General features: G+C 42.3%; 2 protein-coding genes across 2 annotated transcripts in view; both read right to left on the minus strand.

Moving 5' to 3' along the window:
- sh3gl2a (SH3 domain containing GRB2 like 2a, endophilin A1) overlaps window positions 1-12253 on the minus strand; it is a gene marked incomplete in the record, with an annotated part of 696881 nt that overhangs the window by 107927 nt on the left and 576701 nt on the right.
- On the minus strand, window positions 1027-11194 carry dnajb14 (DnaJ heat shock protein family (Hsp40) member B14). Its single transcript, XM_055923492.1, has 8 exons — window positions 10999-11194; window positions 8318-8501; window positions 4973-5118; window positions 3852-4040; window positions 3573-3658; window positions 3001-3110; window positions 2424-2596; window positions 1027-1987 (listed from the first exon to the last, which is right to left on the minus strand). Exons 1-8 carry the CDS (start codon window positions 11129-11131, stop codon window positions 1863-1865), a joined length of 1146 nt encoding a protein of 381 aa, XP_055779467.1. The 5' UTR covers window positions 11132-11194; the 3' UTR covers window positions 1027-1862.

The raw sequence follows: 12253 nt of genomic DNA on the forward strand, positions 1-12253 counted from the left end.
TTTTTACTGAGAAATTGTCTTGTTTTAAGGCAATATTAATCAGTGTAGTACTTTCAAGTATTTTTACTTAAGTCGTTTTTTGGGGGGGTATCTGTACTTTGACATTTACTTTACATTTTTAAAGAAAATAATGTACTTTTTACTCCATACGTTTTCCGTGACACCCAAAAGTACTTGTTACATTTTGACAGGAAAATGGTCCAATTCACACACATCAAGAGAACATCCCTTGTCATCCCTACTGCTTCTGATCTGGCAGACTCACTAAACACAAATGCTTCCTTTTTGAAAATGTCCGAGTATGCCCGGTTATCTGTCCATTTTTTTAAAAAGCAAGAAAATTGTACCGTCTGGTTTGCTTAATATACAGCATTTGAAGTGGTTTATACTATTGCTACTTAAGTACATTTTAGCAGTTCCATTTACTTTTGATACATTTAAAACCATTTACTTTTAAAAACCAAATACTTAGTATTTCACTGGGTGACTTTCTTTTGAAATGTTCTATTAAAGGTATCGTTACCCTTACTCAAGTATGACAATGGAGTACTTTTCCCAACACTGATATTAATCAATACAAGTGATAATCACTGCCTATACAGTATGTATTTTTCAGAAACGCCACTGCAGTTCACAAGGACTTCCAGGAAAAACAGCAATTTCCCCTTTCTAGTAGACTTGTTCAGTTGCATTGCAGTTTTATGAATCACAGTACCGACCTGTTTGGGTACCAAGCTGGAGCATGTAGCCATACAAATCCATGTGAACAGATCTTTTACAAGCCTCATAAACATGGTGAGGCACTATTAGGTTGAGAATAAGGCTTCCTGCAAAACGAAAGTGAGACTGTATACAAACTACTAATAGAGTAATGGATCTGTATGCCAGGGAGAATATTATGTGGAGAGAATAGGCCTACAGTCTGAGTACTATTCACACATTTTCAAAGGGTGTTTAACCTGCCCTACCATCTGTTTCATACGCACAATTGCACATGCTCTTGTGCTCGAAACAAATCAAAACTGCTTCTGGTAATAATTTGTTTATTCAAATGATTAACCGAGCAATGAAGAAAACCCTTGTTTTTCTACTTAAATAACTCCATAAATTTTCAAACATTCCAAATGAAAAATGTACAACAATTGATGAAGATTATGGTTCCAACTTCACATTTTTTCCCCAAGCCAAAAAAGTTGAAGTGAGACCGTGGTCATTTCTTCTTCTGCGGAATGAACTTCAAGGTCCATGGAACTCCACAGAAGGTTCCACTGTGGGTTCCACTGTGGTAGCTAGGAAGCATTCTTTGGGTTCCTCACAATACTAGCACTGCTAATGTAGGGATTAGAAGGAAGGCAGCATCTCCAGATGAGCCTAAAAATCTTGTTTAAGTCAAGCAGGTGAAGTAGTTATCTAGAGTGAAGATTGTGATTTGCTTGTTAGAGCAGAATGCTTGGCGCTTCAATACTCAAGAGGCACCACCATAATGCCTTCTGCTTTTCCAGTCAGTGTTCATTTCCAGAGTGGGTTCTTATTTCCAGAAAACACAAAAAGACAAGCAAAGATAGAAGAGAAAGAGGTTGTGTTCAAGTGTTTTGGGAGGTTGGTCTATTCTTCAGTTGGTTCATTGAAATGCAGCAAGGCAGTTCCCAGGGAGGAGGGGGTGGTGAGGAAGATGGAAGGATGGGTACTGGGGGAGGGATGGGAACAACTTACAACTTCAACGGTAAGGCTAATTATTTTTATATTTTTCCTCCTTTTCATCTCCATGGTTTTTCCTTAAAAATAACAACATTTACATACATATATCTATTCATATATCTCTTCTAAAAGCGTCCTGTGGGAGCCTGGGGCTTCAGGTGGGCTCAGCCCCCCCTGAACAGGTCATTTAGTCTGTCCAGCTCCTTGCAGTTATCCATGGTCATCAGCTCAGCCTTCTTACGCAGGCGGTCGTCCCTGTAGACCTTAGCAGCATACAGCAAGTCCGTTTCTGAGAGAGAAGGGAGAGATGAACAGAAGAGTCAGTCAATATCAACCATGTCACACTAAGCTACGTCGAGGGAATGCTTTCGTCACAAAATAGGAAATGAATGCGTGTTTTGTAAGAGTACTTGTATTGCTTCACATCATTTGATATAAGTCCTCACTATAATTATACCCTGCAGGGGCTACGTGCTACGTCACTGCTTATAACTAAGAAATCTGTATCAAATAAATTATATCCAGCTCAGAGCTCCAGCTATGCATTCGGTTTTCTAACTTGCTAGCTACGTGGCAAGATTACAGCAGAGATATTCAATCTCCTCCTGGATCAAGATCCCTGTTGCCTAAATTGTTTTAATACTTCTGGTAATACCTGGTATGATACAGAAACGGTATGAACATCTGGATACCGCCCAACTAATAGAGGCATGATGGACACCTACTCGTCTGCCTCTCCTTCCAGCAGTTGTTTCTGACATTAGACACGTAGTCCTCCTCCACGTTCTTCTCGATCTTCTGCAGATTGGAGCCCTTGTACTCCCTCTTGAAGTCTCTGTTGACGTAGTAATCTACACGCAGGTTCTCCGTCTGCCGTTTCACCGTCTGCCCCGTGGACCTGGAGAGGACAGAGGACAGGCATCAGGTTACATATGGCTGTTCTGATAACAGCTAGATCTACAGTTATTTTTATATGTCCTATCTTTATACCAGGTGAAGAGAGGCAATGGGAATGATCAAACGAACACAATAAATGCTTCAGTACTTTACTGGTAGGTGTGTCCGTTACATACACCTACCATGTCACATTTGACAGTATTTTTCAGCACCGAGCATGTGGAGCAGAGGTACAGAATAATAGGCCTGGGTTGTGTTCAGGTGGGAGAAAACGTTTTGAAACAGAGTGGTACCACCTAAACGCATGATGTATCCAATAGGAATACAGATTTTCATTTTCTGTTGCAAAACCTTTAAGTGCCGTGCGCCATACTGAGCACGACCCCAGTGTGTGTGTGTACGTACGGTCTGGAGTAGAGGCTGTAGGGGGGAGTAGACACCATCAGTTGGCTCAAGATGGACACCAGGATCAGTACAACGATGGGTATCAGCTGGATAAACATGGAGAACCCTCCCTGGACAACAGATTACAAAAATCACTAAACATACATTATTTTGTCCTGCAGCTCAGGAGGTAGAGCATAGCGCTTGCAACGGCAGGATACGTCGTTTGATTCCCGGGACCACCCATTGGTAAACTATATACACAAATGAATAAGCTGCTTGGGACAAAAGAGTCAGCTAAATGGCATATATTACCATTTAATATGTTAAGACATGTACTGTCCTGATAGTGACTTTGCACTTTTCCTGCTTTACTATGCAGCACATCGATATTAACTAGAGCTCATCCCAGTCAAGGCTGGAACAGTTGTGTCCTTCACTAAAACAGAGCCTGCAATATGCTGCCGAGACTCCCATAGCTTGTAGAGGGGGGTCTGCTATGGAAGTCTGACCTGAAGTTATCCCATACTCACTAGGTATTATATTGACAGTCACAGTATACATCTGGCAGTGTAGATGCCAGACATGCATACCTCTCCCCTCTCCTCTGCTCTCTCCCGTCTTTGGTCCGTCTGCTGGCTGTATCGCGCTCTGCTGTTGGTGAACGTGTGGGCAGCCGCTGTGGAGAGGAGGTACCCTGTTAGTGACTCGGCGAAGACTTGCAATACAATACTCATTTAATAAACATTCATGTTTGAGCGAGACAATTGTACTTAATTGATGTAATGAATTAAGACTAGTTTATTAAACATTCAAACAAACTCTGCAACCACTTGATGAAATTAACTTCAAAATGTATGCGTGTCTCTTACAAGAGGGGAATCCTCCTCCGAAGAACATGTTGAAGAGGTCCTCGGGAGTGATGTCGGCCTCGAAGCCCCGGTGGAAGTCAAACCCTTGGCTGTGGGTGTGGCCAGGGCTGGTAGGCTCCTCCGCCCCCGTGAGGTCATACTGCTTTCTCTTGTCTGGGTTGCTAAGCACGGCGTAGGCATTGCCGATCTCTGTTAGAACCACAACACACTTGTGTCAATAAGTGTCGCATTAAGTCAGCAAAAAGGAGACATTGGCTCAGCGCCGATGCCCATTTTACACTGATCTGCAAACTTCACATCAGGCGGGATGGCAGGTCAAATTTATGCTGCTAACAATGCTCTAGGCACGAGTGGCTCACTTGTTCCAGATCCGGTCCGATCAGTGAGGGAAGCAGAAGAAGTCATTTTTTAAAGCTCCTTTATTAATTAACCAGAGCCGAGTGAGTGAGAGCGTTCTAGCAGGTGGGAGAGGGAGGGAGAGACAGCAACCAACCAAGCTGACTGGCGCTATAGTAGACTAATAGCTGCCATAGCTCAGTTATTTATCATCAAATATGAGTACGTAGTGCCTGTCTTCACTGCATCAAACCAGGAGAAGCTAGGCTGAGGCTGCAGTGCATACGCTTCCTGATCTTACAGTTACAAACAATTCAGATAAGTAGCAGCCTGCCTACCTATTGGTTCTTGGTTGCTGTAGCCTATTCTTCTCCTTTAAACGCTGTCATTTTAATTCCATCTTCCATTGATTAGATATCTCCTAGATTTTTCCACATGTGGAGCAAGGCTCTACGGCTATAGCCCATTGCCACTGATGACTAATGATTGGCCAACAACCTACACTCGCGAAAACAAGAGCAACAGCATAAATTATACAATTTCACTCCCTCTACTGCAGCAGTCGCGTTTGGATTTGTACCTTAAGGACAAGTCGGTTAAAATTACACATACCGAGTCAATCATATCCAACCCAGACCAGTGACATTATTTTGAATTCTGGTTCCGGACTCTCCCGGGTCCCGAAATCGGGTACGGGTGGATCCGTGAAGACCTGTTGTCTACATTACAACTAAATAAATGTGATTGGCACCGAACACAAAAACAATGCATGTGAAACTACTTACTTTTGAAGGCCTCTGTAGCTCCGGGGGCTTGGTTTTTGTCTGGGTGGAACTTGAGTGCTAGTTTCCTGTAGGCTTTCTTCAGCTCCTCCTCATTGGCCTCCTTACTGGTGCCCAGGACTTCATAGTAATCCTTACACCGCTTTATCCTGGAGAGAGAGTTTATTACAATGGTACTAGTAGTCCTTACACGTCTTTATCCTTTAAGAAGAAAGATTACAGTGAGCGATTCATCAGGGCTATGTTACACATGTCCAGGAAACAGATATAGATCTAGTTTATTACAATGCAGTGGATCTGATTCATCATGAGGGTTGTAGCACAGATCACATTTGGCCCAAAAGCATGACAAAAAACCTCTAATGGATATTTTTTGCTTGAAGAACTAGTGTTTGGAAAGTATCTAGGTTGTGCCTTTAGATTTAGAGAAAATTAACATCCAAGTGAAGAATTTTTACTTCTGGTAAGTTGGTCTGTTTTGCAAGAGTTCCAGGAAGTCTCGCAATGTTGAGCCTCTGGGTTTAGAAAACTGTGCCCCTGGAGTACCATTTGAAACCACAAGAGGGCAAATCAACACTGGTGGCAGAACAGAGCAGGAGAGTTCAAATGCAATACACAGAGTCGATTGCATGACCTGCAGAAGAGAGATTGCCTCCAGTCTCCAAGGAGAACCACCTGAGATACTTGCCGGACTGTTACATTAACATTCAATTAGAATAATCAAATATATGCTGATGTCACTGTGTACCTTTCAATTGAGGTTAAACCCTACGCTGCATGTAGGCCTGTTTTAACAAATTACAGGTTAGTCTCTAAACATAAACACAGCATCTTAGTAAACAAACATATTGTCTTACGCTCTTCACAATGGGACTAGATGTTGGTCAGGCCTACCAAGCACTATGTGAGTGTTGCCATAACAAGATGTGTCACAGCTCTCTTTTGTCTCACTCTCTCAGTCCCTCTCCCTTCCCCTCTCTCACTGGCCTTATGGGCACCTTGCCGAGTCCGAGGTTCCCATAGCGATAGCATGGTGTGTAGAACACTGTAGTGTTCTAATTGAGCAGTTGATTAACGGTCCCCACACATCACCAATGGCGCAAAGCCGACCACAACAAGCCACCCAAACAGCTCTGCCATGAAAGACTCGCATACAAATACACAGACAACCCGTCTGCTGTCATTAGCTCTGCAAACACTGCAAATATTCCGCAGGCTTCAACTTTAAACCCAACTCCAAAATGTTGAGCTGAGTAAGTGTTTCAACAGCAGCCTTCCCTACATAAAAGTGTGTGGTTGGCTGGCTCATAGTACAGTAGAGAAGTTTAAGCCCCCCAGTACACCACACTGGACTGGGGGATTATGAGTGATCCTGTAGGTCAACTGCAGGGTTAATTAATGAAACATAAAGATGCTAGAGAAAACAAAACATGGAGCCCAATAGAACCATCTAACTACCGTCAGACGACCTCGCTAGGGGAAGGTGGTGGAGGCCTAGGCTACACTCTGCCCATTATTAGCAACACTTCTGTTCACCAGGGACATCAGTCGCTCAGAGCTCCCAGTCACCTACCCTGGCCTATGGGGACAGCAGTGATGCAACAGTGACACAGAAAGAGAGGTGTTAAACAAAAACTCTCAAGGGAGATCATTCTCGAACCCCCCCCCACGGTTGGTATGACTCAGGGTCCAACAACAATCAGTGGCCAAAGACCCATACTAGCTAACTACATACTATTTAGCACGTACAGTTCAGTAAAAAGTGTGCAGTGTGCCACGGCCGCAACACAGTAGCAGCTACTGATTGGCCGAGTGGGTGGGGCTGCATGCGGGTCGATTTTTCCAAATTCAACAGAAATGCATCACATTAACCAGCCTGATAATAGCTAATTTCCAATTTGATTCATTTCTCTAATCTAATAATTTCTCTAAAGACGCGCAATTCCAATTTTTTTAATATTGTCTTGCGATGCGATTTAAGCATTGACATGGACTCAGAACATCCCATTCCGTTGGTTCTCTATGAACAATAGTAATTTTAAGATTGAAAAATTTAACTGAGAAGATAATTTGGGGAAAAGTAGTCCATTTATTTTGGGGGCGGAATCGCAGATTTTAGGGCCCCCCTTAGAGTTGTTTATTAACCATTATAAACTGGGTGGTTTGAGCCCTGAATGCTGATTGATTGAAAGCTGTGGTATATCAGAAAGTATACAAAAAGATGTATTTTTACTGTTATAATTACGTTGGTAATCAGTTTATAATAGCAATAAGGCACCTCGGGGGTTTGCAGTATATGGCCAATATACCATGGCTAAGGGCTATGTCCAGACACTCCACGTTGCGTCGTGCTAAGAACAGTCCTTAGCCGTGGTATATTCGCCACATACCACACCTCCTCAGCCCTTATTGCTTAATTATTTTACCAGAAATATTGACAGAAAACATGGAACACTACTTTCTCTTGTACACTAAGGACCTGGGAAGAGTTGCAGGGGAGAGAAGAATGTGCCCATTTGATAGCTAGAAAAAAGAAAAAAAAAATCTCAAGGTGCATTTTATTTAATTAGCTCTCATGCTAGAAAAGGTTGGAGACTCCTGATCCACAGGCTAGTAAAAGGGTTTGAGAGGACATGGATTTCAGAGCCCAGGCGTAAGGCATGGGGGTCTTACCATGGTAAAAGACTAGGGGATTAGGCTAGTAAGGGTTAGCTACTGTCAGAATGTCAAGCATAAAGCATTGACTAACGGTCCCTCGATTGAGACAGAATGACACCGAGTAAGTGGGTTAGTTATTTTTGGTGCGAAGGATGTATTTTAAATTAAACTTAAAGTATATCTGATTTGTGTGAAAGCATGCTCACGTGACGTGTGACAGATCCTGTTGTGGGAAGAACCACCATCAGGTTATATATTTTTTTAAACTTATGATCTATTTGACATATTTGCAACAGGAAATGCAGGTGGGTAAGGGAATTTACAATCCACCATTTCCTCATCTTAACAGGTAGCCAAACAAAAAAAAAAACTCAAGTGTCAGTCTCCTAAATTCCCCATTGACTACAAAAACTCAGGGTCGAGTGACACCCACAACCCCAACCAGGATGAAAGTGTCCCTCCCTCCCTAATCGCCACATGAGAATAAACCAGAGTTAAGCAACACAACTACACACACAGGCCTGCCGGCTGCACACTTGAGGAGTGGGACAGAGGACTGTACCATACGGCCGTCAGGGAGGGCGGAGGGCAAGAGAGCCGAACAGAGATTTTACAAACAGATAGCCAATCCCAAATAGATTACGGGAGTGAGCAATCAAGTGGAAAAGAAGTCAGAAGCCTCCTACTCACCTCTGCACTCCCTCCACCTGGTCCTTGGTGAAGCCCTTGGAGCTGGGCTCGCCCCCTCCGGCCTCTTGGTCCTGCCCACCAGCCCGGGCCTTGGTGCTCTCTGAGGAGCTGTCTGTAGTACGCTGTCTGCAGTGCGCACCATTCCCCGCAGAGCTGCCGTTCCTCGTCAAGGTGTCCAACAAGGCTAGGAGGGAAGAGAGAGAGAAGACAGAACAAAGCATGACGTGGCACATTCAGAAAGAGAGACAAAGCTAAGCACTTCAAAGAACTCATAGGGGCAAATTTCACAGAACCAGATTAAGACGGGTCCTCGACTAAAAAGCGTTCTCATTTTCAATCGAAAGTGTTTTTTTAGTCAAGGACTAGCCTTAATCTGGTTCCGGGAAACTGGCACTCAATCTTACAAGGCGAAACACTAGGCTCTTGAAAGTCAGACCACCATGCAAGGGAACATCAGCGGTTCACACACAGAAACTAAGGTTACATTGTTCCCAGCATCCCGTTGGCTTCCATAGACGAGCTGTAGTGGAGATCTGGTCATGCTTCCATGAGAGCCGCAGGCGAATATATCCAGCTCTGGTTGCTCAATGAGAATGTGCTAAGCTTTTCCAATGACACAAAGCAGCTCTCTGTGTCAGTCTACCCATGACCACTGCAGCAGCAGCCTAAGCAACAGCCTGAGTATACTGCCTAGTGCATCGCTGTTCTCTCTGGCAGCACCCAGACTGTGCAATACAGCTCTGCAATTCATGTGAAAGTTTACACAGGTAACTGAACACTATGTTGGATAGACATGTCGGAGTGAGAATACTGACATGTCGGGAAAGATACTCATCTTAATGGTTGAAGTAGTAAATGTATTATTGCATGACACTGAACTGAAGAGGGTGGTTGTTTTTCTTCTATCAAGATGCAATCTTAAATCCTCAGAATCCTCCTTGAATCCAACTATTCTTTCTTGATGTGAGTTAATGAAATAAATAAAAACTGAAATTAAAAGGTGAATATGATTTGGTTTTCCCTGGCCCACTGCCCCCCAGCTTAGCCTTAGCTAATGCCTACCATTGTTCCCTCAGCTCTGGGTCAATCATTCAATTAAGGGATTGAGGTGGACAAGCCTGTTCATCTCGCTAACCTCATCCTGCACGAGCCACGGTACCTCATCTGCTCTGACAGTGGAATCCCTACAAACCCCCTTACCTCATCCTGCAAGAGCCACATTACCTCCATTTCCAAAAAAAGAAAACTTCTGCTGAGAATGTGAGAGACACTTTTCTATTTCCTTCCATTTTTGATATTGAATAAGGCATTGGTGAGGAAGAACTCGCAAGTAAGCATTTCACTGTACTGTTGGCACCTGCTGTATCCCATGGACATGACCAAACAAATGTTTTTTTGAGTGAGGTGAATAGGCTGCTATAGCCAGCTCCTTGGTGACCATTATAAACACTATTTAACCAAACCTTGAGTATTCACTACAACTAAATGTTCCTAGTGAATGTAAACAGTCATGTTTAACTGCATGATGTGAGAGTTTAGCCAACATGAGGAATAATTGCTGTCAACTGTCACATCCAATCGTTCAGCTAATATGTGTTCTATTATATATGGCTGCTGTGGAAATGGCCATTTACCTTCATAACAAGGTAAATATCTCTCCTTCTGCCTGACATACTAGTATTGACAATTTCAGAAGCTTTTAAATATGATGGTAGCTGGCAGGCTGCACAATTGACCATAATGCAAGCAGCCTATTGCAAGCACACGATTCACTCACAAACGTAAGTGTGTGATTACAGACAAACACTTCAACAGACAAAGCAATGAATTACAAAACATCGCGGCAGCTGAGAGCAATAAGCAGATCAATTGATTACGGCCCGAGGTAGCTGCTGGATCATCATCATGTATCAATACAACCACAGCCAGGCATGACTTGTGTCCGGCTAGTTAGCCAAGTCCCTTACTAAACTAGTGTCAGGCCTACATTTATACCAATTTTAAAATTACATTTCTGTCATGAGGACACTGGAGACAACCCCTAGCTGGCTAACTTACTGGTGCATAGGCATCACTTGCTTAGTCAGTTGACCTTGTTATTGCGAAAGAGAAAGACCATACATGTGGGGCGATAACATCCCAGACTGGGAACTTGGTTCCACTGGCCACATATTGCAAAACTGAACTGGTTGGCAATCCAACATTTAGCTAGCTCATATAGGCTAGCTAAAGTTTGTAAATTATAGTTAGTAATAGCTTTGCCAATTGGCTAGTTAGCATAGCCGGTCCACATTCGTCACTGAGCTAAAACAGAATAAAATGAAACATAGCTTGTCAAATGAGACATTTAACAGTGGATGATGTCAACCTTATCAAATCAACAAAATGGGCTAAGAAATGGCTAACGTCAACTAGTTAGCGACATAGTATACATACTGTTAGCATGCTAACGTTAGTTAGCAATTTAAAGAAACGTCACTATTTCCTTTACCCTGAGCAGTTTAAAGCGTTAATGACGTTACTTAACCATTTCATTATTTATTTGTTTACGTATTATACGTGCATTGCAAGTGACAATATTCCAAGGCAAATTGGCAAATTGTATTTTAAATAGGTGTTTAATGTGTAACGGGCTAGCTAACGTGGCTAATGAACTGAAATATGGTAACGTAGATATTTACCTTTCGCTTTGTAGGTTGGATAGAGCTTCTCTGCTTTGTTTAAGAATTTCACCGCCTTGTCTTTGTCTCCTGCTTCAAGAGCTTTAGTGGCTATATTTATACATTTTTCTGCTTCGTCTCTGTTCCCTTCCATCTTTCTTCCTCCCCCCCGGCTCTCAGCTGACAGTAGTGATGGGTAGTTCGCGAATGAACGGATCTTTTTGGTGAACCGAATCGCATCGTTGAAAGAGCCGTTTATTTGGCTCCCTGATTTAAATACTGCTACTACAGGTTTTTTTCGTTCTTTTTTTTTTTTTTACATCAAGTTATTATTTAAATTCATAGTATTCATACAACACATTTAGATATGTCTTTAACCCCCCCACCGGCAATCTGATAGCATATCAAATAAATCATGAGATAAAAACAAGTAAAATGAATATTACATAGTAAATCTACTGAACAATAGATCATATAGCCTCAGAAATAGGGACAAATTATTGATACTCTCATGAATGTAAAGGCGCATTGGTTAAGAGTTCCGAAAGGTCCGCTGCTGACACCTTGGCCATGTGGATCCTGGTGTTGCTACTGCTTTTTGATCTCAAAACGTTTTTCTCCAGATAAATTACAAAATAATTATCTAAAGAGTGTTAATCTTCGCTGCAGAAACAAAGTGGGCGTGTCAATCTGGTCCATGCAACAACAAAAAAATCAGTGCCATCTAATAATCCAGCCAGGTAAACATTTATTTGGAGGTGCATTTCCTGATTTGACATAATGGTAGCCTACCTTTTGGGCTTTAAATTAGAAATGTGCTATTTTTTCACTGGTTCTAGTTTTAATTTTCTAAAATGTTCAACTTCATATTCATCCTCTCCAGCACCACCCTAACATATGTGAAAACAGAGCTTTTATATGTTTTGCAGTCAAAAAGATTGGAAACACATCGTTCTATGACGTTAACCAATTAGACAATTAGTAGGCACCTCCTACTCATAATTGGTTAAAATCATGACACACATCAATGATGTCACTGGAAACACTTACCTTCCTCTCTTTATCAATTAAACATACAAACGTGTTGTCATTTTCACACATGTTGATGTTGGAGATGAATCTGAAGTTTAAAAAAAATACAAAAAAGTGAAATTTCCCTTCAAGCATTTTTAACAGAGCAATTTGGGGGCCAAATGAGCCGTCTCTTTTACGTGACGGAGCCAAATGAGTCGGCTCACCGAAAATACTCGAGAAGCGTCACCGCAAAACTCATCTG

This window comes from Salvelinus fontinalis, chromosome 5 (assembly GCF_029448725.1).
Source record: "Salvelinus fontinalis isolate EN_2023a chromosome 5, ASM2944872v1, whole genome shotgun sequence".
NCBI classification, from domain to species: Eukaryota; Metazoa; Chordata; class Actinopteri; order Salmoniformes; family Salmonidae; genus Salvelinus; species Salvelinus fontinalis.